Source organism: Haliotis rubra, unplaced genomic scaffold (assembly GCF_003918875.1).
Source record: "Haliotis rubra isolate DU_JTF1 unplaced genomic scaffold, ASM391887v1 Scf185, whole genome shotgun sequence".
Lineage (NCBI taxonomy): Eukaryota > Metazoa > Mollusca > Gastropoda > Lepetellida > Haliotidae > Haliotis > Haliotis rubra.
Genome location: NW_025765836.1, coordinates 886,171 through 912,561, shown reverse-complemented (window position 1 = coordinate 912,561; position 26,391 = coordinate 886,171). Strand labels below are relative to the sequence as shown.

General features: G+C 39.5%; 1 protein-coding gene across 3 annotated transcripts; it reads right to left on the bottom strand.

The window, feature by feature from the left end:
* Positions 1 to 404: 404 nt before the first annotated feature.
* On the bottom strand, positions 405 to 24,246 carry LOC124273859 (protocadherin Fat 4-like). 3 transcript variants are annotated; one of them, XM_046709179.1, is made up of 24 exons: positions 24,125 to 24,246; positions 21,699 to 21,793; positions 20,770 to 21,436; positions 20,540 to 20,608; positions 17,857 to 19,112; positions 17,581 to 17,688; positions 17,031 to 17,153; positions 14,966 to 16,414; positions 14,126 to 14,312; positions 13,402 to 13,490; positions 13,061 to 13,198; positions 12,768 to 12,879; positions 12,281 to 12,586; positions 11,781 to 11,926; positions 10,606 to 10,774; positions 9,506 to 9,732; positions 8,315 to 8,476; positions 7,687 to 7,810; positions 7,142 to 7,266; positions 5,570 to 5,694; positions 5,090 to 5,266; positions 4,096 to 4,243; positions 2,456 to 2,499; positions 405 to 2,065 (listed from the first exon to the last, which is right to left on the bottom strand). In XM_046709179.1, the coding sequence occupies exons 3-24, from the start codon at positions 20,912 to 20,914 to the stop codon at positions 1,987 to 1,989; spliced, it is 5,508 nt and encodes a 1,835-aa protein (XP_046565135.1). In that variant the 5' UTR covers positions 20,915 to 21,436; positions 21,699 to 21,793; positions 24,125 to 24,246; the 3' UTR covers positions 405 to 1,986. The 3 variants fall into 3 exon arrangements, with proteins under 3 accessions (XP_046565135.1, XP_046565138.1, XP_046565137.1); XM_046709182.1 differs by having other exon boundaries at positions 405 to 2,067; positions 2,464 to 2,499; XM_046709181.1 differs by having other exon boundaries at positions 24,168 to 24,187.
* Between the last annotated feature and the right edge of the window lie 2,145 nt (positions 24,247 to 26,391).

Here is a 26,391-nt window from a genome sequence, read left to right as displayed (position 1 = left end):
AATGAAAACCGAATGTAAAATCAATTTGAATGTGAACTGGTCCCTTGCCGTTGGAAAATATTTTTGGGCATTTCATGCGCGCTTTCAAAAGAGGATGGGGCGGTGGTTGAGTGGGGGGCCCAATGAATCCACTCCACCCATCCACCCCACCGCACAGCACCGAACAACATTACATTTGTTCTGTAAAAGTGGTATTGACATATCAATTCAAATCAAGGTTACTTTTCTCATACTGACATATACACAGGTGTTAGGTTACACCACATTCAGACGTAGTAAAGCTATGTCACTGTGACCTCTTGGTCGGGCATATTTGTGGTTAATAGCATACTAGCAGGGATACTCTACTTATATAGTCTCCCTGATACTAGTAATAACGTTCCGATATTCACAAAAGAATATTCTGTAAAAATATATGTTTATTTACCACCAAACATACTCCTATTCTTTGCATTTTCTCATTACAAACTGGTAGTGATATACAGTGGTATGTTTAAGGGTTGACATTATTTCAACTATATGATATCCAAATGTTAATAATTCTGAAAAGGAGTCAATATGTACAAACAATGGATAGATAATCCACGAGCATACAATAACAACTGTACTAACCACTCAGTTGATGGGCTGCTTATTAAAAATACATATTAGACTATATACCTTGATTTAAGACCGTTCAATAGTGTGGATGTAGATACATGTACAATACTGTGAGGTTATGATCTTATATTTCATGATGTTCAAACGACATGATAGATGGTAGTATTTATCGAAAATGTTACATAATTTGCAGACAGTGTCATGAATTTTCAGACATTACACATATTCTAGATAATATTGTGCTACAAGAACGGCTTATGCTAATACTAGCAATCAAAATAGTGTATACTCGGTCACAATTGACAATGATATAAGCGTGATACCGCCCTGTTAATATACCAATGAATTCGAAGTAAACTAGATCTCTGCTGTAAGAGAACAGCACTTACCGTAGATATATCTACATCTGCCTTTATAGCATGGGGAACTAGGCAACAATAATGCATGTCATAGGTTTAAACACTTATGTAAAGATACGTATTATACCACTTGTCAATGATGTAAAATGTTCAAAATCCTTGAAGAAATACAAGAGACTTTCTTCCAAAGGTAAATGGGACATCGCTGTATTTATGTTGATCCCGACAAGGTCCATATGTGTGACATACATGTAATTATATCTGCATCAATGAAGACACATTGACCTGAATGATATTTATAACTATCAATAATATGGATATTTTGCACATAGAATACTGTCCATATTGACCACCCGGGCTGAACATGCATATCAGCCATATCAGCCCTCGCGACGAAAATCCATACCAGCCGTATTGCCTGGCTACTAAACTGGTACGGCATGAATAGACGCAAACGCTTAAAACTTTAATAGACAGAGCCTAGTATATTTTAGAGTTACGTCCCTTGATGTGGAATGATAGAAAGGTTATGATATGACAGTCTCGGGCGGATATAACTGGCAAAAAGGAAAACTGTCACGTAATAACCTCTTAATATCAACTACGTATAATACTGTAAAGAGTATCAAGATGACAGATTCAAAGGATTGTATTCTGTTCATAATACAAGCAATTAATGCCGAACAAATAATAACCTTTTAACAGGACTAAAGCCTGTACAGTTTGTCCATATGACGCGGTATAACAAGTTCCCCATACAATGTCAATGTACTATTGGTCTCACTCTCGTATACACTACGTCATTCACCCATTGACATACGTATATAAGTACACCAGTGCATCCATAATGCAACATCCAAGATGTCTGAAAACCTAAAGGTTCATGAATACATAATTCGGGTGTAACACTGTTTGGGGGATTGGGATTCATATATGTTTTACGTTTTCAAGCATAATGTCAGTGAAGCCGAGCTTTTTCCGAAATAACAAAATTATATCCACATAACCGGGGTGGGTGAGGAAATCTTCACGCCTGCACCTCAATATAAGCATCCGCATCATCATAAGGAAGGCTGAGCTCGTCTGGATGCGTGGGTGGTGTTGGCCTGGAAACGAAAACAGTATCAGTCCTCAGCGATCTTTAACAGACAGACTAGGATATTATACTGTAATGCAAGATTCAAACATGATCATATATGAGTATGTATGTTGAAATACAACTCAGTACATAAATAGAGCTAGGATAAAATAATACGGTTACTAAGCCGAGAAACCCTTTTAACACGCTTTTTTCTCATTGTTCATAAGAGACTTGATTAAATGTAAGCAAGATCATCAGTACACAGGTCACATTCAGATTTAAATATTTAACTCCTTATAGTGATTCAAGAAATAAACAACCGATCATGTATAAATTCAACTTGATACATTAGTATCACTTGAAAAATGTGTTAGTGACAAAAATTAGTGGTAAATTGTTGACTTGTTAAGTTTACCTTGAAACTGGAGTTAAATATCCTTGATCTGGAACACCAGGTGACTGCAAAGACGAGGAAGTGATACATTACATTTAGACACATATACTTCAAAAATTAAAATCATATAATTTCAGTTCAGTTTACACAGATTCCCGAACGTTGGGTATTTTGGAGAGCGGTCATGTGATCTAAATTTGAAGGTTCATTTCTCTTGAACCCTTCAAATCGTTCATACGTGTGTAAACATCGTTCGAGCCGATCTAGGTCATGTGAACTTTTGCCGGCACTACTTTCCGGGTTTTCCCAGCATATTCCCTGTCCAGCTTGACGTAAACAAAATAAAAATTATTTGTATTCACACCCCGTGGTCTGTTCAATAAATTTCACTATAACCCATCACAAATAAATAGAATACAACAAAGAGGTCTGCATCCTAATCGCCACGCCGCACAACTTCGAAGTCTGTCAGTGTATCATTACGCGGTCAAACGAATCAGTAATAGTGTAAAGGTACAATGACAGTTTGTTAAAATGATATTGTTATTGTTATGTGTGCCTGTTTGATGATTTTAAAGCAGTTTCAAACCTAATGACGAACTTGTTGTTAAATGTTAAGGAATACTTTGAGAACTATTTCTTCAAGGGTTTGGATACATGTGTAAACAAATCTCCAAGTATACAAACATCGCTGTAATACGGTCTTGAACAGAATGGCATTACAACATTTTACAGGCATTAAAACACATCACTGTAAACAATGATCATGTAGAAGCGGGTAAAAAAACGTATATGTAAACTTCAAAGTACTAAATTATAAGAATTGAATGTCAGTTTGTGTATGTGCACTGAAAAATGAATGATGTCAAAGCGTTGTTCAAACAGTGCAAACACACAAACTGACATTCAATTCTTAAATGTTATCATGGATGGTGATGAGATAGGAAAGGGAGGTAACTCTTCACTTAATGATCGAAAGTTAATTCCTCATGCATCTATATACTTTATGAGTTAAAGAGATTCTCGTAAAGATGCACTACACGTGTGCATTAGAGATGAAACCGGATGAGTTATGGTTGTTTTGATGTATATATATATAATAGAGCCCATGTAAATGTTCCCAGATTCAGATAAATAGAATGTAGACGATTAAAACATTGGTATAGAACCCCTAAACTATATGTTGACACAGTTCCACGTGTGGATGTAAAAGATTGAGAACTAATGTGGTAAGTAAATAACACCAACATCCCTCCACCCCTGCCCAATCTTCACATCCACGTGATATATATCTGAACTGCTCTACAGATAGACTTGCACAAGTCTACAAGGTAATATACTCTGTGCTTGCAATGTTTACTAATGCAGACTTGGTCTCGTCACTATATGGCTGGAATAATGCCGATGTGACGTAAAGCCAAACTCAACTCACACACCTGCAAGATAATAATTGATATTTTCAATTATAATTTCTATAACATATAAATATCCCCCTCACATCCAAAACTGGCATCCTTAGATGTACTGTCCGCTTATCTAGACTTGTCTCTATGACGGATAGAAATCCTATACATCCATGGGCTTAGCCTTCAGTACAGCCTTGGATCAAGCCTACTCTACAGCATACATACAGAGTCCTGAATGAAAGGCTATAGCCTTACGCTATTTCTGCCCAGCCGTCTGTAGTAAGATCTTCTTAGTTCTGGGCGGTTAGCAGCCAGCAGGTCATATTCCATTGGTATTGGGTCCATTTCCTGAGCTGTTTCAACCTTATCCTTTCCCGGTGTTGTGTGTGATGTCGTCCTCCATCTAAACATAAACGTGTGAGGTGAACATTTGAGTTGCCTTTGCATGGGTTTATGACGGGTACCATGGGTGGGGTAAGGATACACTCACGTTTCATCACCTGCTATTCTCGTGATATAGTAGATCAGTGAAGATCCGGGTTAGAATTGGTCTTCAGCAACCCATGCTTGTCGTAAGAGGCGAGGATTATCTGTTTTCACTAAATATCAAGAAATTTCGAAAGGCATTTGCTCGGTTTAGGTGTTCCTCACATGACTTGGCATCGAAAATGGGAGATTTCATAAAATAGAGAGAGAAAATAGCATTTGTACATTTTGTGATCTTAATTGTGTAGAAGATGAATATCACTTCCTATTAATTTGCCCATTCTATTGTGAGTTAAGAAAACAAATGTCCCAACATATTATTCTGTATATCCCGATAGGGTGAAATTTTCTTTGTTAATGAGTACTGATGACAATGTTCTTATCCGTAAGTTGTCAACCTTTATCTATCAGGCATTGTCTCTAAGAAATAAACATAATAATTCAAAGAATGTATGTACTTATTTTGTTATTTGATATGATATGGTATGATGTGGTGCGATATGATATGACTGACTGACTGAGTTTAGTCTTTTACGCCGCTTTTAGCAATATTCCAGCAATATCACGGCGGGGGACACCAGAAACAAACAAACATGATATAGTCGGAGCTTTAGACGGAGTTGCCTTATGGATGTGGAAAGGAATTTGTCTTAATTATCTGAGTAAACTAATCTATCTGGTTTAAACACATAGGGGAATGCAGAGAGGCATTTGAGTCTCGTTCCTGATGACAATCACGGTTTCCTGTCACCTTTTCACTTACTTGTATATAGCAAATATGGCAATAAGGCTGATCACCGCAAGTAGGACTGCCATAGCTATGAATAAGCCCAGGAATATCAGTCTCTGCTGTGCGCGAAGTTGTAGCTCTGAATATGCGTTTTCCGCTATACATGCTGTGGCTGTGAAGTCCCTCAGAGATATTGTAACTGTACAGGATCTGAAACATACATTGCGCACTGTCATACAGTCTGGGATAATGTGTTTACAGTTTATAATAGTATTTCGTTTCATACTGAAATTCTTTGAACTTGCGAGTGATTCGCGAGCGGTTCGCTAGAAACTTGCAAGTACGAAGTGTTGAAATTTTTATATATCACTGGAATTTCTTTGAACTTGAGAGTGATTAGCGAGTATGAAGTGTCGAAATTTTATTTTCTTTCGAAAACTTTTAATAGTTAAATCCACGGTTGTATGTACATGCGTTTCGTCAGGACGGATCAGTAAAGGTTGTTAGCCCTACCCGGTCATCGGATAACTGCTGGAATCGGTGGCTGTTACAACTAGTTCTACGACCAGGGGCACAGTGTCGTCTAGTGTATACTGTAGAGATATCTTCCCGGTCTCGCTGTCGATCGTGAACGTATCCTGGTAAACAACAAGCCTCTAAATCACACTAAAGATTACACAGTAACTTCAGTTGAATGTAGAAAAGTAGAAATTTAGTTGTTACATAATAAAATAGGAAAAATACAACAGATTTTGCATTTATACTGACATAAAAAAGTCAAATGTCACATTCAGCACTGTATGAAATAAGGCCCGTCCGACCGCCCGAGACGGTCTAGATTTCTGACGGACGGTCTAAATTTACAGCTAGCCAGCCCGATGGTCTGGAATTTTTTTTAGATGTTCCATACAACTGAGTAATTTCACCATATTTGGGCTGGTTAAATCCATTTGGGGCTGGTAATTTTGAAGTTACCAGCCCTGATGTCTGGCTGGAGTTTTGGCTTATTTAATACACTGCATTCAGTCATGTGCAACCTTTTTAAAACATTTGATTTATGGGGATAACGATTTTTTCATCCCAAATTTCTTCAGTGATATCAAGCGATCACTCCTCGGAGATATTACTGAAGTGAAATTGGATCACAATACTTTGCAGACTATTATGACGTCTTACACTGCAGACACTGTTCCTGTTTGCATATTGCAAAGGTTGAATAAGGAAAACAGTTGTTGGAAATGATTAGAATGGAAAATCTCTTGTCTTTATATATCACATATACCAACGTTTTTAGAGAGTGAGTGAGTTTGGTTTTACGCCACTTTTAGCAATATTCCAGCAAAATCACGGCGGGGACACCAGAAATGGGCTTCACACATTGTACCCATGTGGGCAATCGAACCCGGGTCTTCAGCGTGACGCTTTAACCACTAGGGTACCCCACCGTCGCCCCTCCAACGTTTGTAGATATAAAATTAGAAACAAAAGTAACTGTACCTTACAATGAACTTGATTTTCAGTTGAAAGGCTCTTAACTCAGAGATACCATATCCACACAAAAAATAACTGTCCTGGCTCTTAGTCACTGAAACTTCGACATGTTTTTGTTCTTTGTTCATATTTTTAACATTTAAAAAATCGCATATCCTCAACTGCTCATAAGTATCTTAGAATTCCTATCTTTAAAAATTAAATAATGAGCTTATGCTGGTCCACAACTGGCACTCGTCACATGCATATGCACATGCACATGCATATGCACATGCACAGCAAGTCAACTGTTCCTCTGAAACACCACGGGAACATACGGTGCAAGTCGAAGCCTGGAACCTTTCCAGTGTCACCGCCACGTCCAGTCATCGCCCTTGCATTACATTCAGATAGCTCGGATTCCCCGATCTGCTAATGGTCCGGTTCCGAGATACTATAATCCCAACAGAGTATTCACATTGGTAAGAAGTGTGGCATTTCCCATCGGGCATATAAGGTTTTTACTTATATGTCAGCTGGGCACCTGGGGGCAAAGTGGCCCTTTCAGTAACCAGTCAGAAAGAGCATCTTAACGCAGGGTATGACACTACCCACCCTAAAATTTCCTCGTTGTATTGCGTATGTAACACTGTCCCCATCAGCATCCGTGGCACTGAAGTCGTCAATTTGAACCTCAGTGCCTTTTCGAGATAAAAACATCAGTGAGGCTTCATAAGTATCTGAAACACATCAACACGTCCACGTTGCAGTACAACACGTCCACGTTGCAGTATCCAAACAATGACAGAACGGTACTTTAAAAATAATTATTTCCGACATAATCTTCAATATTGACAGTTTAAACATCAGGCCGTTAGGAATCAAAAACGGCATAGCGTAAGAAAAGAATCTTAAAAAGTTGACTAATCTTCTTAAAAATACTAGATACTTCTGATTGTATTATATGATATTGCTAAATAATACGCCTTTCTTAATATTGTACCCCACCCCCCCCCCAAACCCAAAAAAAGAAGCTTAAAATGGTAACGGATGCTGGGAAACAAACGGTCAACTCTAAGAAAAATAATGTCAACATGGTGACACGTTTCTCACAAGATGTCGCAAATTATCGTCCACTTCCTGGGTTGCAGTTAGTTTACCTTTTCCAAACGTTGGAGCATGCTGGTTGTAGTCAGGTCGGATGTTTATATAGACATTTGTATTGGTACTGGCTGACACGTCAATTGTTCCTTCAAAGCGATCCTCTTTCACATTAACAACCATCTGGTAATAGAGGGGTTTGGGCGTTAATGGTAACTAATGAATGAGCATATGGCCTTACGCTGATTAATCATTTCTAATATTGCAGCAATAAAATAGCGGTTTAACTACAGAAACGGGAAAGTAAATATTACACTAATTAAACTTTTAATCATTAGAATACCCCACCCGCCCATTAATGGTACTATACTGATGGAAAGCAAATTGATGGACAAATTGATACAGTGTATTCACTTTTCTAATTCTCTTCTCTCAACTGCTATAAGTTCACCATAGAAACAGTGGATTACAATGATGGCACAAAATGCAAACGACATTGCTGTCACCAGGAGTGTTTTAAAATGGACAACTTTGTTTTAGGTATTTCCTTGCCAAAATAGTTTCACGGCCAACATCAAACTATCGGCCTTGAACAACAAACAAACAAGCATAAACAGATGAGGAAGGCAGCGTATAAATTAAATGTAGAGATTACTATATAGGTCCTCTGCCCTGTGTTCTGCTTACATGAACGTCAGTGTAGTTCAGCAAGGAAGCCCTCACTACCAGCTTCCCATCACCCAGCACCTCTATTGCCTCATCAGCAGTGAAAGCTGTGTATATGGGACGACTGAGTTCATCAGCATCTAACGATGTCACTCTCCCAATCACATAACCGACCGGAGCACTCTGAAATGAGAACGTACCTTTCTTAACCTTACTTTGATATTCCTTTTAAATTAATGATTTGTTTATTTACAGTAGTCATAAATATACTGGGTTTTATGAAAACATAATAAAGCATTACAAAATGGCACATCAAATCGTAACCCATTGTTCAAGGGAGGTAACTTGCAGGTATTTGTCATACAGTTAAATATTTGCTATATCAGTTTCTAATTTTCTGATAAGGTTATGTAGCGAATTGTTTCAGCATAGAAGATTGCACATTTTTATTCGTATGTTACATTGGATTTGAACGTTGTTTCTGAACTACAAATCTGAACTAGCATTAGGTCATTCTTGATGGCAATCGAATTCAGAAATTATTCAACTATCATTAGGGAGATGATTCCGATGAACGACACAAACACGGCTTACTCTCGACCCTTGTTCGCCTTCATCAGTACTACCCCGAATGATGATGCTACTGATATAACTACCATTGATAGTTTCAAGATATCCTGAAATCTTTAAAAACTTAGGCAGCACTACAAGGTAAGTGCCAAAGGTGAATCTTTGGTTATTTTCGACGATACATATTCTATTGGATTAAGGGACCGTTCTTAATTTATGGCTAGGGGTGGTGGTGATGATTTGTATGGAGAAGCATGTACAATGTGAATGACCCACCAACCCCCTAAAATTTATGTACAAAATAAGTGACCCCCCTGCATGTCATGTACATAATCAATGACCCCCCTTCCCATAATTTCTAAGCTTAATTTTAAACATATTTTATGCACAAAATTGCTGACACCCCAGTACGTGTGTACAAAATTGCTGACCACCCACCCCAAGCTCCCCAGAACAAAATGGGTGACCCCCCCCTTAAAATCATCATCACCCCCACTAGCCATAAATTATGAACGGTCCCTAACAGTGTTAATATGTTCAATAAGTAGTGCATTGTTCACATCTGTTAGGACGCGGGGTATTGAGGGGAGGTAACTAATCTTTCTGGAGTTGAAAGAAGTTGTACCTGTACTAAATACTTACCTGGCGTACTGTGAAGTTCTGCTGTGCATGTTTGAAATACGGGAAGTTATCGTTAACATCCGCCACAATTATTTCAACTTGTTTTGTCCTATAAAGACCAGTGACACCATCAGTTGCCTTCACTGTCACATAAAACCGGCTGCCTGTCTCCTCGCGGTCTATTTCGTCCCTTTGTCTTAACTCTCCAGTCATACTGTCTACATAGAACTTCCCCGAATAATCTGAAACTAAAAGATTAATTAAGACATCATTCAAACAGTAAAGTATTGTTATAATATATGTTTACTTTGAAAATAAATAAAGCAAAGTCATTTCAATGATCATTAGAAATATTTGCCGGCCCAAATGTTGATTTACGAGGTGACGTGAGGTGAAATTGGGTTTAACGTCGTGCTTGAGAATAGTTCGCTCATATGACGACGTGCATGCGTGTGTATGTGTATGTGCGGCTACTTGTACTAGCCCAGACTGAAGCTGGTTTTATAGTGCTAGCCCACTGAGATACCATGCCGCAGTGAAGCATGAATATCCCACTCAGACACATTATAGTGACTCCGAGCCGACCAGTCCTTGTTGTACCCATTAATGCCGAGCGCCAGGCAGGGACCAACAAGTACCATATTTTAACGTCTTTTGGTATGACGCGGTCGGGGATCGAACCTGCGACCTTCCGCTCTCCGGGCGGACGCTCTAGCCACTCCACCACGGAGGCGGTGTTGACTGTACGAATGCATCATGAGTATGTGTGTATGAATCACCATCAAAAGAGGTGACACGAAATCCTGAGGTGACACTCGAACATCAGTTAGAATTTTTCCTAAGATAAAAAACAACAGTCATCCTGCACCCCTCGTAACAATAGCAGTTAATGATAGGTTAAATACTAATTAGGATGTCAGAGTTGGTCTGACGTTTTGATTATGTTGAGTATAAATGTTATCAGTCGGTTTTTTATTTGATATAAATGTTATCAGGGAATAGTCAGAATCGTTAATGAACTCTTTGTGATTACATAACTCCATTACTAACTTGTATTTGTATAACTACAATGACATAAACATTTTGAAACCCGTTCTGAGGTAAACCAGAAAAGGCTATACCTAGTATTTCATAGGTGCAGTTACACGCAAATTCGCCGCTCTCGGTTCGCACATAAGCTGTAATGGCAACACGTTTGTCATCATCAGGCCGCTCGTTCTCCTTCAGATTAAAGGTGTACTCCTTTTTGAAGAATGGCCGTGGCTTGTCAGTGATGATAGAGATGGTGACCTGTAGGTATCGAACACAAAATAAATAGAATGCCTACACTAAAATAATACACTGAACTTCCAGTTCCCTGTGAACAATAGTGAAGAGATGGTATGACAGTATAACACGTTAATAACGAACACGCTTACACAACACTGGCGTATATAACGAACTGTTATTTGGGTCCCGTCCGATTGAATATTTCAACAGAAATGCGCATAAAGAACTACGGTTATAACGAATTAATGTCCCTTTGGAGTACGTTATAACAGTAGTCATTGGCAGATCAGAGGGGGGGGGTTCATTTTGAACCCCCTTTGAAAATGAAGAACCACATTGAAGATATTTTTTGGATGCGTTTACAGTATGACTCTACATTTGAATTTTGTATTATTCATTACAGATAGTTGATGAATAGAGAACAGTCATTCTTCCTATTGTCCCCTGTTATGAGAGTATCTACAGCAGTGATTACCCATGAACCTACATTTAGTTTGGTTGTTTAAAAATATTCCAGCTATAAGGCGAGAGTCTGTAAATAATAGAGTTTGGACCAGACGATCCAGCGATCAACAGCATGAGCATCGTTATACGCTATTGGGATACGTTGACATGTGTCAACCAAGTCAGCGAGTCTGACCACCCTATCACGTTTGTCGCCTCTTACGACAAGCATGGGTTGCTGAAGACCAATTCTAACCCGGATCTTCATGGGTGAACCTACATTTAAAATAACTATTTCTTCTCTTTTTGTATCAGATTCTTCAAAACGCCAGTGTAGGAGACTAACCACACTTCAGACAGATTCCATTTTTTCGTAAAGGGCAAAACAAATGTGAGCGTTATATGAATCTACAACTGAAAATCAGTGATGGCACAATGCAAAGGATGGGACTTCGTGAATGACTGCCTGAAAATACTGAAGAACATCATATTTTCGACAGGTTTTCATGGGCTGAAGGTAAATCCATGAGAACACGGTGCTGACATCATCGCAATGCAACAGAATGTAAAACAACTACATTACCTCTGTGATTGCTTCCAGAGCAGGGTCTGTTTGGGGTAGATCTGTCGCCTTGATCCTCAAAGTGACCTCATCCTCATCCACTGCATCTAGGGCTGTAGCTACAGATATATTCCCTGTGTCGCGGTCAATCTTGAAGTAGTCTGTGCCTGCAATATATGGGGAAATATTTACACTTAAAAGATGACTTACGAACCATTCAGCTCAACCGCTCTAGCTTTAGTGTCAAGAATGGCCATTTATTCATTCATTCATCCATCAATCCATCCATCCATCCATCCATTCATGCATTCATCCATCCATTCATCCATCCCATGCATCCATCCATCCATCCATCCATCCATCCATCCATCCATTCATTCATTCATTCATTCATTCATTCATCTCCCTGAAGGGGTTCGGGGTTAGAACAGGTCCGAAGCATCCTATGCCGGGGATGTTAGCGACTATGGAAAACTGACAGATAAAAAGTGGTATTCTCACGTCTGAAGTACAATACATACTTGAGAAAATATGGTATTTGACGACTCCGTTGCCGTGCTTGACGCCGTCCCTGTCAGTTGCAGTGATAGTGTCAGTGACGAGACTGTCGATGCCAGCGGCTCTTGATATGTTGGCTCTGTACGGAGCCCCTTGAAACACCGGCGGGTTGTCGTTGAAATCAAGGATGGTGACGGATAAGGTTGTCGATCCAGTGAGTCGTCCTGTGCAATCGTTGCACCTCCACGTGTCAACAGCAGTGACGATGCATTCATATGTTGAAGTCGTCTCGTAGTCGAGGTCGCCGCTCACTTTCACGACTCCGGTCTCTAAAGAAGATGCTTATATATTGCTAACACTAAAAGAATTAGTCAACAAGATATCATCATGATTAAAAAAATATTCTTAACAGATTAGAATCATAAGCAGCTGTACTATCACGAGACCTACATAGGTCATAGCCTTTACAATAGTACAAGTTACGTATTATGTACGTCAGATGAATCTCACCAACTGACACGCTGAATGGACAGACATTTCCGTTCTCCATGGCAGTGTTACCAACATAGGTAACTGCACCATAATGTGGCGTGTCCCTGTCAGTCGCACTGACGGTCCCCACCTGAGGAGAGAAGAGCAACTGTACTCAGAGAACACATTCTATAGAAGGTTCAAATGATAACAGTCTTTCAAAAGAAGGACGGAAAAGCAGATATTAAAGTCATCACTTCGGATAGATATATATATAGCCAATTTTATTAGCCAATTGATGAATTGTTTAAGACATTGTTTTATATACATACTGATGTTGACAAGGCGCTGTTCTCCTTTACAGACACCTCATACAGTGTTTGGAAAGTAGGGGGGTTGTCGTTGATATCAAGGATAAGGATTATAGCCTGTGTTATTGCAGTTCTCGGAACATCTGCATTGTCAGCGGCCTTGAAATAAGAAACGAAATATATTCAAATGTAGTTCAGTGATGAAATATATTAAAATGTAGTTCAGTGACCACAACAACACATTCAGCAACAAAAAGGCGATGGATCCAAGATCATAGACAGGTCTATGTCTGAGAATCCACTGGCTTGTATGGTAAGACACGTATCATAACGTTACAAAATGTGAATTTTTCTGGTGTTACCTTGATGATTAAGTTGTATTCATCAAACGCTTCTCTGTCAACATCTCCCGAAACGGTAATACGCCCCGTTTCTGGATTTATTGAGAAATCTGCAAATCATCAAATATATGTAATTTTTTTAAAGATAAATGGAACATTGAAACGCAAACGTTATTGTGACTCAATTTGATGAACGGTTTGGACATGCTGTATGTTGGTAAAGTGAAACTATCACATCTTGTACATGGCTTATAATGTCCGAAAATGAAAACAATGGGTATATTATGTATTAATCTGGTTTGTGTGGATGATGTCAGATTATGATGCCAACTTTTACATAGATTGTACCAGACAGTTGCATGCATGTATGAAGAATGTTTTGGCTTTGCTATTAACTATTCACATAGCGACGGATGCCCAACATAATCAAAATAGGAAAAGGCAACACTCGCTTCAAATATATACAAGTAACTGTCCTTCATTGAATAAAAAATATATTTTTTCTTATTCGAAGATCAAACTCATTATTTCGACTAAAATATAATTATAATTGTAAATTAATACAAGCACAATCTACAACGGTAGTCGTCTATCTCTGTACAAGTGAATGAGTACATTGGGTACATCATGGCGTGTCATCTTGGTGTGGGGGACATCTGAAACTTAATCGCGTCGAACAGGGATTCTAACACTCACTCATATCTCCGTAGAAACCTTACAGATAATAATAGTATTGACGACTTACGCGTACGAGGTGTCTGCGACTCCATGCTGTAGGTTATAGTTCCATTTTCACCAGCATCATTGTCTTCAGCCATGATGCGTGCCACGAACATGTTTACAGAGTTTTCCTGAACACTGAAGACATGTTGTGCAGGTATTGTCAGAAATCTGGGGCTGTTGTCATTTTCGTCTTCAACCGTTACCTTTATCTGAAATAATCCCCAATGTACATTGAATAGACAATCCACAGACATTAATCATTTCATGAATTAGTTAATTTATGTGGCTTAGAAATTTCATTTGAGAGCCAGCATAGAAAATTAATTTGAGGGCCAGCATAGAACTGTCAACGCGAACGCGGACAACTGTTACCATGACTATTTGACAGGGTATATTAAACACAGGCTCATGGCAGTTCGCGCAATAAACATTGCTGTTTATTTCGACACAATATAACTTCCGTGTCGTCATTGTCCATTGATGCAAACACATAATTAGTATATGGGTATGTCATACGCACACATAGGGTAAACGATTATTTCAAAAATCTATTGTGCAGTGGCGTTCATAGTCAGAAACAATATCTTAGAGCGGAACCTAACCAACAGGGCACTGTTACTTGGCTTCCCACTCTGTGACCTCGGCGATGCTTTCATTCTTTGTAGCCCGATGGTATTTAACTTCTAACATCTTCAACGGAATGTAACGACAAGGTATGAATATTACAAGCCCATTTCGCTTATAGGGTTTGCAATTTGAGAATTTGAACAAGTTATCGTTATTTAAAAGGGCTAGACGAAACACATGGAATAGTGTTAGCACCAAAAACATTCGAAGTAAAATGACACAAAGCGGTACTTACAACAGCCAGGTCCGAGGCATTAGTGGCGAGATCTATCGCGCGGACAATCATGGTATGGCTGGGTGCTGTCTCACGATCCTGTGGTGTGCTGCATGTCAACTCTCCACTGGTTTGATCAATACGGAAGTCACCACCATGGATTAAGGAATATGTCACTGACACGGTGACATCATGTAAAGCCTTCGCCGTTCCGAAAGGAGTGGTATATTCTTGGTTCTCCAGAATCGAAAAGAAAATGTCATTTTCCCTGAAGTGTACCATTCTGTTGCCCTCTATTTTCTTGACCTGAACTGTCACTGGGACTGAGACTCTTCGTGGTGGAGAACCTTTGTCTGTGGCTGTGACGTCAAACTTGTATGTTGTCGAGGCGCCAGGTTGAGTTGCACCCGCTTTGATGCGTAACACACCTACAGTTTCTCCATCTATGAAGAATTTGTCCGTCTCCCCACTCATAGAGAATGTAAATTGGCCGTTCGTTCCAGAATCATCGTCCGTGACTTCAAAAACATCGACAGGATTGTTGGTTGACCACTCCCACGTTGTGATCTCAGACTGATAGGAAGTTTTATCAAAACGTGGACTGTTGTCATTTACATCTTCAACGTTGATCTCAACTGTAACTGTATCGTTCATAGAGGGAGCCCCTGGGTTCTCGGCTTTTATCTCTATGAGGTGTTGCTGCATTGCTTCATAGTCAAGGGGATTTGCACATCTGATGGCGCCGGAGGTTGGATCGACTGTAAAGTTGGAATTTGTTGTTGAGAATCTGATGTTGGCATTGCTCCCTTCATCCAGATCTGTTGCTGCCACTGTCAGGATGCTCGTGGTACATGGAGCATTTTCTACATAATTACCTTTGTAGAATGACTGCGAAAATGTTGGCTTTTCGTCGTTAACATCACTAATATTGACGGTAATTGTCAATACTGATGCAAAGGAAGGCGACCCTTGGTCCCTGGCTTCAATGGACAGGTTGAAGACATCCCTGTTTTCTCTGTCAATTTCCTTGATTGTTGATACAGCGCCAGTGCTTTCGTCAACTGCAAATAGTCCAAAACCCCCTTCTACCAATGAGTATGACACCTGTCCATTCCGGCCTTCATCTTTGTCCGTAGCTGTTAACGTAGTGATACTCGTTCGTCCAGCGTTTTCTTCCACCGAAAATACAGTCTTCCCAGGGTTGAACTGAGGTCTATTGTCATTGATGTCCATGACTGTGATGTTGAGAGTAGTGGTGCCTTCCTGAGGATTAGATGGGTTGTCTGTTCCAGTTAATGTCAGGACCACATATGGAGTTACTTCCCTGTCGATCAGAGTTCCGCTTGTTTTGATGGTGAACTGGTTGTGGTTTGATTTCTCAACAGCAAAATAGTTACTACCTGTTCCCTTCAAAGCGAAGTTGACGGCACCATTCTCTCCGATGTCGTCGTCAGTAACAACTACGTCAACCTGCAGGAGAACATATACAAATGTATATATTTGGGACATCTGAATAGCAATAAAGTGCTAATATCACTCCATAGATGAAGCTGAACTTGCATGAAAACTAGACATATATACATATGTTGGTGATCTATAAATGGCTACAAAATGTCATTATCACTCTAGGTCCATGCAGGTTGCAAAGGTACTGTAAGTCCCCATGGTCCCTAGTTTGGTGATCTACCTTCTGGTGTTGGCGATCTATAGCTTGTTTTTATATTGTATTGTCCAATTAGTGCTATCAGTTTTAACTCTCCATGCTAGTTTTAGTTGTAATTGTGATATTCTAGTTGTTTTACTGTCCTTCGTCGACAGGTTTTTATAATATACATATATTCCACTTCAAAATCAAATATGTTCTCGTCACGATATGGCTGCAATAATGCCGATGTGACGTTAAATAATAACTCACTCACTCATTATCACTCTATACATGCAGCTGAACCTGAATAAAACACTAGTCATAATTGCTATTTTTGTGACCTATAAATTGTTTTCAAGTCACAATGACACTCTCTATTTAAGACCCTCTTATTATGTAATCTTGAATACAGTCGGACGTTGCAGTTTGTTTAACTCTCACCAAACCATCCACCAGAGTTCCTGGATTCGAGTCTTCTTTTACACTTCCTGTATAAAAAGGTCTGGAAAATGTTGGTGCGTTGTCGTTAACGTCCGTTACATTTGTAATGAGTTGACCAATCGTCTGTGGATGAGAATGTTTAAATAGTACATTGTCGGCTTAAGTCTGTAACATAACACTGCAAATCAAACAAATATGAAATCTGTTAGAATCTATTCTTTCGGTATGCGATAATTGTAAGCGGAAATGCTTTGTGTAAGTTTATTAATTAAAGAGCTGAAAGCTTCCACAAAACAAGAACAAAATATTTCATTCAAAAGAAATGAATATGTATTAATAAAAAAATTATCTTACATAAACACCTATATTTCTATGTTACTTTTGTCAGGGCAAAGTCTCCTCAGACACTTGTAGAGCAGGTAACATATGCCAATAATGGTATATCGTAACACATTTTTCTCTCCGGTAATATGTACTCATATACTACAGTCGCCACTTGCTGTATATATCCAAAAACCCATCCGTACAGATTCCTTATATGTCCACTCACCACAGGGGAGCACTGGTCATTACTATCCATGTAGGCCAGAATGGTGAAGTCAGTATATGCATGATCGTTGTCCTCTCGGTCCAAGCCAACAGCGGTTGTGACCGTCCCCTTGAAAGAGAAGATTATGTGTTTTAACATTCTCTCTTTTCTCACTTACTAAACCAGTAATCCTAAAGGTATAAAAACACAAATGGTTTATATATAAGTACGGACATACGCATACGGTGTTAAAGAATATTAAGATATATGGCTAGTCCTGCGTGCTATAGTACTTACAGATGTACTGTTTACTGTGAAGAGACTGTTAGCCCGAGGGTTTGCAAATTTGTAACCGGTGTAGTTCGACACTGCAACATCAGCAACATTTGTTCCAGGGGGGCTGTTCTCGCTGACGCTACCAAGGAAGGTTCTGTTGAGGTTGATTGCATTACTGGTGTAGGAGATGAGATACACAGTGATGCTGGCTTCATCAGAGTAGGAAACGCCATCATAAGCCTTGACACGAAAAGGGATCGTGGAGGGGAACCGCCCTCTTGTTAAGTACACCTTTGATGTCAAAATACCATCGTCGTTTATGGTGAAGTCGTCTTTATAGGCGCCTTCCAATTGAAATGATGTCTGTCCAACTGTATCTCTGTCTGTGACATCAACAACGCCGACTACACTATTTGTCTCAGATCCAGCAAATACTGTAAATTCGTATTGCTTCTCTTCCAGTTCCGGAGGTTCATCATTTTGATCTTCAATGTTTATGCGTACATCTACTGTGGTTGACATTGCACTGTCCGTAGTGACGAGATCAAGTTTAAACTGTATATTTCCGATGCCAGCCTCATAGTCAATGGCGTTCCTAAGACCTATGGTCGTCAAATCTTTTGTTAGTAGAAGTCTGTCTGGAAGCGTGGCATTTATGTCGACCTGGAACTTGGTGCTGGTTAAACTATAACTCAAGATATCACCTATCCAGTTCTCGTCTATTGTTGTTTTAAAGCTCCCCTTAAAGAACAAGATGTAATACGTTGCAACTGTTGCTCTTTGGCCTCCCTTCGTTGCTGCGACACTGACTACATACTCTTTAGCCACTGTGTCGTCATTGGCAAAGTCACTCAGAAATATGTCCTGTCCACAGAGAACTTGCCCCGAGGCTGTCACAAGGAGCAAGGCCCTAGCTGTATCATCTGTGGTCTCAATATCGTAGTTGCTGTAACCCCCCAAACTACCAATAGTCCTCACGTCCGCTATTAGTGTGCCTTTCCTGGTTCCCTCCACCAGCATAACTGTGACGTCTTCTGGAGTGAAGGAGGAGGATGTGATCCTGACAGTCACAAGCTGCTGCACAGTGAAATCCCCAGCGGTTGCACGTAACACCACGACAAAGGTTTGAGCATCGCGTATCTCCTTGACCAATGCAACATCAATCTTCCCCGAGCTCCTCCTCAGGTCCAGAATCCCCTCATCAGGATATACACTAGCTTCTGTGGAGAATCTAACTGTTGGAAATTTACTCAGCTCGTCCAGAAGGATTGATCCCACTGAAAACAAATATTAGTTTGCTCAACAGTTACGACATTTAATGACAGTACGGAGTTTCAGCAGATAATCCATGTCAAATGTATAGCAGAACGAATACGTATCTTAAAAACAGGACCTCTGTACTTGTTCACAACAGATGTAATACAAAATTAACATATCGTTTTTTTATTCTAAAATATCACTACAAGATCTAATATGTCACTGGATTTGCTTTTCTATCTGTCACGTGATAGTCTGATTTGTTTACAAGCAACCGTTGCATGGTGATCATACAGCTGTGCATCAGGCAATAGGGCCTGTAAGTCTCGCGAGGCGCTACTTCCGGTACTAAGCGGGTTTCCGGCTTCCTTTGCGCGCCCAACTTGTGATATGCCACACTCCGGCACAGCGATGACTTAACATCACTGCCACAGGCTAATTTGCATATCATGTGACCGGACTTTTCTCTTGTTTGTAATCAAACGCGCATATTCATAATAAGAAGAGACTGGACTCACGAAAGCTTTTCGGCGCTCTTTCCATAATGTTTTACATTGTTACATATTGCCTATATTCATCCACTACTGCGACAGTTAGGTCTATGACAGTACATATTTAGATATCAAACTGGCTGCATCGCTTGCTCTCCGTCGGCTTCGTTGACAACACGTGGAGCCGTTCAAACTATGTAAACAAAGGATCGCTACGCAAATCGGAATAGTGTTACATGTTTTTGGATATTTTCTCAGTGAAACTAATTCATTCTATTAAAGATGTTTAGTTAGATGTGTAGACTCATCAAAAATAAAAGAGTAAAAGAAATCTGTACATTATATTGAATGGACGGTGCAAGATGTGACGAATCGTCACATTTTTCTGGCCTGTGTACTATGCTGGCTTGCCGCATGGATCTCTGGGTAGGAGAGTGGTGATATGCGAGACGGGACCAGCTTACTTCCTGTGTTAAGAGTATATTCAAGGAACAGTTCTGGTTCCAAACTGCGCGACAGCCAAAGTTGACTTTACTGGACCGAACTAAGTTACAACCATGCTGGACTGTCACAGCTGTTGACAGTAGTAATACATGTAGTTAGCTAATTTGGGGATGGTTAGATCAGACATTCTCTGTTCCTGCAAGGATTATCGGTTCCTTACTGTCAACTGACAACCATGAGACCATTCGAAAAGGTATGAAACGTTGTTTGTCACCGGAAGTACTAAGGTCTCGCGAAGCGCTGCGACCTACTTACGGGCCCTATACATACTTAAACTTTTCGCGATCACCTAGTATCATCACCGATCTTTACTGGTTTGATATGATTTACACATACTAGTATATCTTGCCCTTTAAGCCGGAATTTGTTTTGGCGGATAATTAACTTGCACTGACGTTTTACATTTTTCCAATACACGTTCAAACATGGTGATTGATTTAAGAGACGCTTACCTATTGTCGATGCTCCAAACATGTTTGTATGGAAAACGTAGGTTTTATTAGATGAGAGAAAACGTGGGCCTGAAACATAGAGACTAAAATGAAAAGTGTTGTCAATACCAGACAAGGTAGAAGAAAGATACTTCAAATGATAGAAACCCAACTCTGTGATACATAACTTCACTGGTCGCTTACATCAGTTTTTAAATTCTCACTTTAGCCATATTCGTAACCACATTTACCCATTGAGCATTCTCTAGGAGATATCTGCACGTTCTTGTTGACACAAGCACATCTACGGCTTCCTGCTGACGTCGTCACACACGTGCTGTTGACGGCCACGCATCTAGCGTTGGAGCAGTCCTCGTCCAGATCGGCATCTGTCATCGGGCCGCACGTTGAAGGCGTTGGAGTGGTTGTCGCTTCAATTTAAATATCTCACTACAATATCAGACGTGGATATGAAAGGATAAGCCTCATTGTAATTATACTGCATTACTCAATAATGATAATCATAATAATGCTCGCCTACCTATATACTTTCACAAGGCAAATCCTTCCATTTTTCGGACCTACAAAATCTATTGATCCATTCTGTTCTAAGGTATCGGGGGCCAGTCCGGGTACCATGTCACATACACGCCCTTTCACACAATGAAAACGTTCATACTTACCACTTTCCATGTAATCCTAAAACAACTACATATTAAAGATCATTATAAACAGTGAATAAAAAACAAATTCCATAATCTAAGACATTTCTCGACAGTTTTACAAGTATTACCGATATCACAGTACTAACATTTAAGTCTATTTTTGAAGGGTTGGAGATTTAGTATGCATTAATATAGATTTGTGAAAAGAATACCGACATTCGCACGCCGTCTTCACTAGTGGTATGTCCATATGCTGAAACGAAAGCGGAAAAACAATGCAACTGTTTTAGGGGGTTTACTGCATAAACAGTTCATGTTTGAATATATAAGATTTCCTAATGTTACAAAATACATTTCTCAGATTCACTCTAGTAGAGTAACATTGTCAGCTGTAGTTTGTGTACAAAGAATGCAAATAAAATATGATACAAAATACATGACTTCTTATCACAACTGTTGATCAAGTTATGAACATATAAGTAGAAACTAGAAAGATCTATATGCTCGCTTATTACCATTGGTCTTGGCACCATTGTCTGTCTGGACAAATGACTTCATCACCAGCAGGATGCAGCCTTTTTGACATTTTGGTCCGGGCACCGTTGTCTGTCTGGCAAAACAATTTGACGTCATCATCATCAACAGCGTTTTTGTGACATATCAGTTGCTACATCTGTACATTTCATACCGGACTTGGTTGACACATGTCATCGTATCCTGTACATCAATGTTCATGATGTCGATCACTGGATTGTCTCTCCTAGACTCGATTATTTAGTGACCGGCACCATATAGCTGGAATATTGCTGAGTACGACGTAAAACAGAGTCTCAAGCACCATGCAAAACTTCTTTCAAGTTTGAAACCTGAATTTAAGAATAGAATGTGAAATTGCACAATCAAAGTAAGCAAAGCTTCACTGACAGCCTCAGCGTTAGGTGTATGGAGAGTTACCGTGGTTGTTGTTTGTCGCTAGTTATCCAACACCGGATATCCTGCTAGTACCATTGCTCACAACCCACTAGGACATACCTTGAATTGAACTGACGGTAACCTAAGTCAACATCTATGACAATACTACGACAATCCTTGGAATATTCGTCGCTATTGTTACCTAGTATTAACATATAAATTGCATCTATACTCAAACATATTTTTCTGTTATGACATTTTCTTTTTATTACTCTCAAAAACACTCTATCTGAACCTTAGGTAAAGTGAAAATCCAATTTGTATTACACGATTTCTGTCAATATGCTTTACAGTTTATTTGTATGCCATCCCATTCACATGTCATTTTCAGTTAAGCATACGCCATATGCAGAGTTACGTATGTAGGGTTTATATTCAGTCAAATGAATGCCTTGTTGTGGCCTGCTGCTGGCGTTGTCAGTCTATAGTGTTAAGCCCGAGAACATCTATTCAGAGGCAGTGCGCAAGAAACATGAAAAGACCGTTTGTGAACGTATCCCGCCCGGTCCGGGGATCAAGTACTTAGCAAAGGAATGTCACTTTAGAAATCTACAATGCGGATACGTCGTAATTTGTCTTTGTGTAATCTGATTCACTACGTTTAAGGAGAATGTCTGATCTCTTGAAAAATAATAGAGCCAAGGGCCATCATTTTCAGGGAACAGAGACTTACGAGGATATTCCCCGGCGTAGAAAACATCCTATGTATACATGCATATCGACTTTTACAAATATTAAAATATTTTAAAAACAAACCGAAATCTTTCTATTTTGCATACATTGCTGGGTCCTAAACTAATATTTTATCAATCGCTTGCGTGTTGTAAATACATATTTATCATCATAACTATAGAGCCCTGAAAAGGATGTTTATCTGTAGCTGATGTTTTCTCTAGTCAAATGTTTACCCAACTGTTGTAAACATGAACATTGTTAGAAGTAACCTGCTGTACCAAAATGTTATACATGTAAAGTGTTAAGCGTTTAATAGTGAATATTTCACAGTGAACCGCATGTATCGCCACAGCTGAGATCGATAATTAGACATTCTCAAATCAAAGGACGGTTCGGAACTCACGGGCTTTTGACAAAATATAAAAGCATTCACTTCTCAAATTATAAAAGTGTAGTTCCATTTACTCAAAGTGTAATTTAATGAAAATATTTTTCAGGACACATGACAAGCAACTGTCCATTCTTGATAAATAATAGAGGATGGTTTAAACAATAGATTGACGTCACAGAAGCGTTTTAAATCATATGGAATATCTCTCTATTACGATACCCCAGATCCAATAGGTGTCCCGGGATGGAAGTGATCCGTAGTTTGACATGCGTAAGAGTGCATACAACATAAACCACTGGTTGTTATCATCAAACTTAAGCAGACATGACATAGCCAGACTCGATTATTTACAGACCGCCGCCATATAGCTGAAACATTGCTGAGCGCGGCGTAAATCTAAACTCACTCACAAAACAGCTGTCCTCTGGGTAAAAACCAAACATACAAACCAACTGGTTTTGCTATTGTTCTTAAAGTCCATTCGTAAAAGGCATTCATATGTGACTGTAGTCAGTGATATATTGACACAACAAAGCAACATACAGCAAATTACGGTTATAATGACCTCAAAGGGTTCACTAAATTATCACATAATAACCACAGTTCGTTATACGCATTTAAAATATACAGCAAGGGTTCGGTACCAAAGAAATTGTTCGGTATATCCTTCAGTAGGTCGTGGGCGTGTTCGTTATAAACGTAGGTGACAGTATTCAGTTAGGTCCGAGGTAATTCAGTCCCGTTGAGTGGTAATATGTTGACAACGTTACTATTAACCGTGTGGCCTAGATACTCACTAGTGACATAAACATGAACGTTAAAATGACTCGTAGAAAGTTAAGGCATTATCTGTTGTGGTCGAGACAATAAGCGCCTACATAAATGAAAGGAGTAGATACATACCGATGACACTGGAACATTAGTATGAATTTGGATGCGATCATACCATACTCAGGAACACCATCAGAATGTCATATCCTTCGTCTCGCTCCACCGACAGCCTACTTGGACACTGGATACACCTGACCCAGAATGTGAATAAAAAGAACCTCAGCCTGTATAGCTTGAACGAGGAAGTGAATTCCTTTGGCCCTGTAGCGGGTATATTAGCTCAAGGCTGTATTGAGTGCTAAGCCTATGGATGTATGGCAATTCTATCCTTTAAAGAGGCAAGTCCAGACAAGCGGACAGGATAGGACGCCGGTCTGTTATTTATATTTTAGAAGTTATCATATAAACTATTAATCATTGCCTTGAAGACTTGTGCAAGTCTACGGATGTATATATGAGGGTGCCGATAGGGTATACTGTTAGCGAAAAACAACTAAATTTACAAAATCCACCATAAACCGAAGACAAGTGAAATGTTTATTTTAAAGGGTTAACATAAGATACACATAAAAACTAGTTAGATTTAAACTTCATTTTGGTACGTAAGTCCCAAAACATTCAAAGTCAATTTAATCGATCCACTCGTTTTAGTCGCAGAATATGTTTGCTTTTAAGCTGGTTTATGGATAGATTTGTCTAACTTGTTAACAGCTGATCGGATGGTGTAAATCCAGCTAGGGTTCAAGCATGAAGCAAATGTACTGTAAGTCCCCATGGTCCCTAGTATGGTGATCTACCTTCAGCTGTTGGCAATCTGTAGCCGGCTTTTATATTGTGTTGTCCCCTATAGTTAAAATGTTGTATATTTAATTACTGGTTTTACGGTTCTTTTAATATAATTCCATTTATTATCAATTTAAAACTTTATAAGTCACGATATGGCTGAAATATTGTGCTACAATTGTACTAAACTCCATTAAAAGAGGTACAAATCTTGGTCGGCACAAGAAGACATGTCAGGGTTTGGTTTCTGAAAACACGAATAACAGAACCAGGGGTCCCATTTTTCCCTGCAGACACTGGAAATCTACATCCACACAGATATTATTTCACCAAATTGACAGCTTGTCGAGTGTTTTTATGAGCATGTAGACCCTCGAATATGGCCACACCTTATTCGGGACAGAGTCGGCTCAATGCACTGAATTGCAAGAGGCAACAGGGCGTGAACTTGAATATTTGGTGGTGTAATAAAACGTGTGAAGGTTTTGAAATCCATATATGTATACGGTATGCAGCATTATACCATACAAGATGGTGCCATTTTGGGAGTGTTGATATAATATGGGTTGTATTTGATATCCAAGAGGTAGGTTACTGTTTCGTGTACAAGTGACGTTTGATAGGTTATTGTGTATGTGGTTGACAGGGCGGTGTATGTGTGCTTTACATAAGTTGTTGTATTTGTGCATGACAGATTGGTCTACGTGCGTTTTGTAAAGGAGCTATGTGTGTTTGTGCTTGACATATTGATCTATGTGTGTGTGTGTGTTGTAAAGGAGCTGTGGGGGCGGTGGGGTAGCCTAATGGTTAAAGCGTTGGCTCGTCACGCCGAAGACCCGGGTTCGAATCCCCACATGGGCACAATGTGTGAAGCCCATTTCTGGTGTCCCCCGCCGTGATGTTGCTGGAATATTGCTAAAAGCGGCGTAAAACCAAACTCAGTCAGTCAGTCAGTAAAGGAGCTGTGTGTGTTTGTGTTTGACATATTGATCTATGCGTGTGTTGTAAAGGTGTTATTGATCTATGTGTGTGTTGTAAAGGAGCTGTGTGTGTTTGTGCATGACAGATTGATCTATGTGTGTGTTGTAAAGGAGTTATGTGTGTTTGTGCTTGACAGATTGATCTATGCGTGTGTTGTAAAGGAGTTATGTGTGTTTGTGTTTGACAGATTGATCTATGCGTGTGTTGTAAAGGAGTTATGTGTGTTTGTGCTTGACAGATTGATTTGTGAGTTTGTTGTAAAGGAGTTATGTGTGCTTGTGCATGACAGATTGATCTATGCGTGTGTTTTGTAAAGGAGTTATGTATGTTTGTGCTTGACAGATTGATCTATGTGTGTGTGTTGTAAAGGAGCTGTGTGTGTTTGTGCTTGACATATTGATCTCTGCGTGTGTTGTAAAGGAGTTATGTGTGTTTGTGCTTGACAGATTGATCTATACGTGTGTTGTAAAGGAGTTATGTGTGTTTGTGCTTGGCAGATTGATCTATGCGTGTGTTGTAAAGGAGTTTTGTGAGTTTGTGCTTGACAGATTGATCTATGTGTTTATTGTAAATGA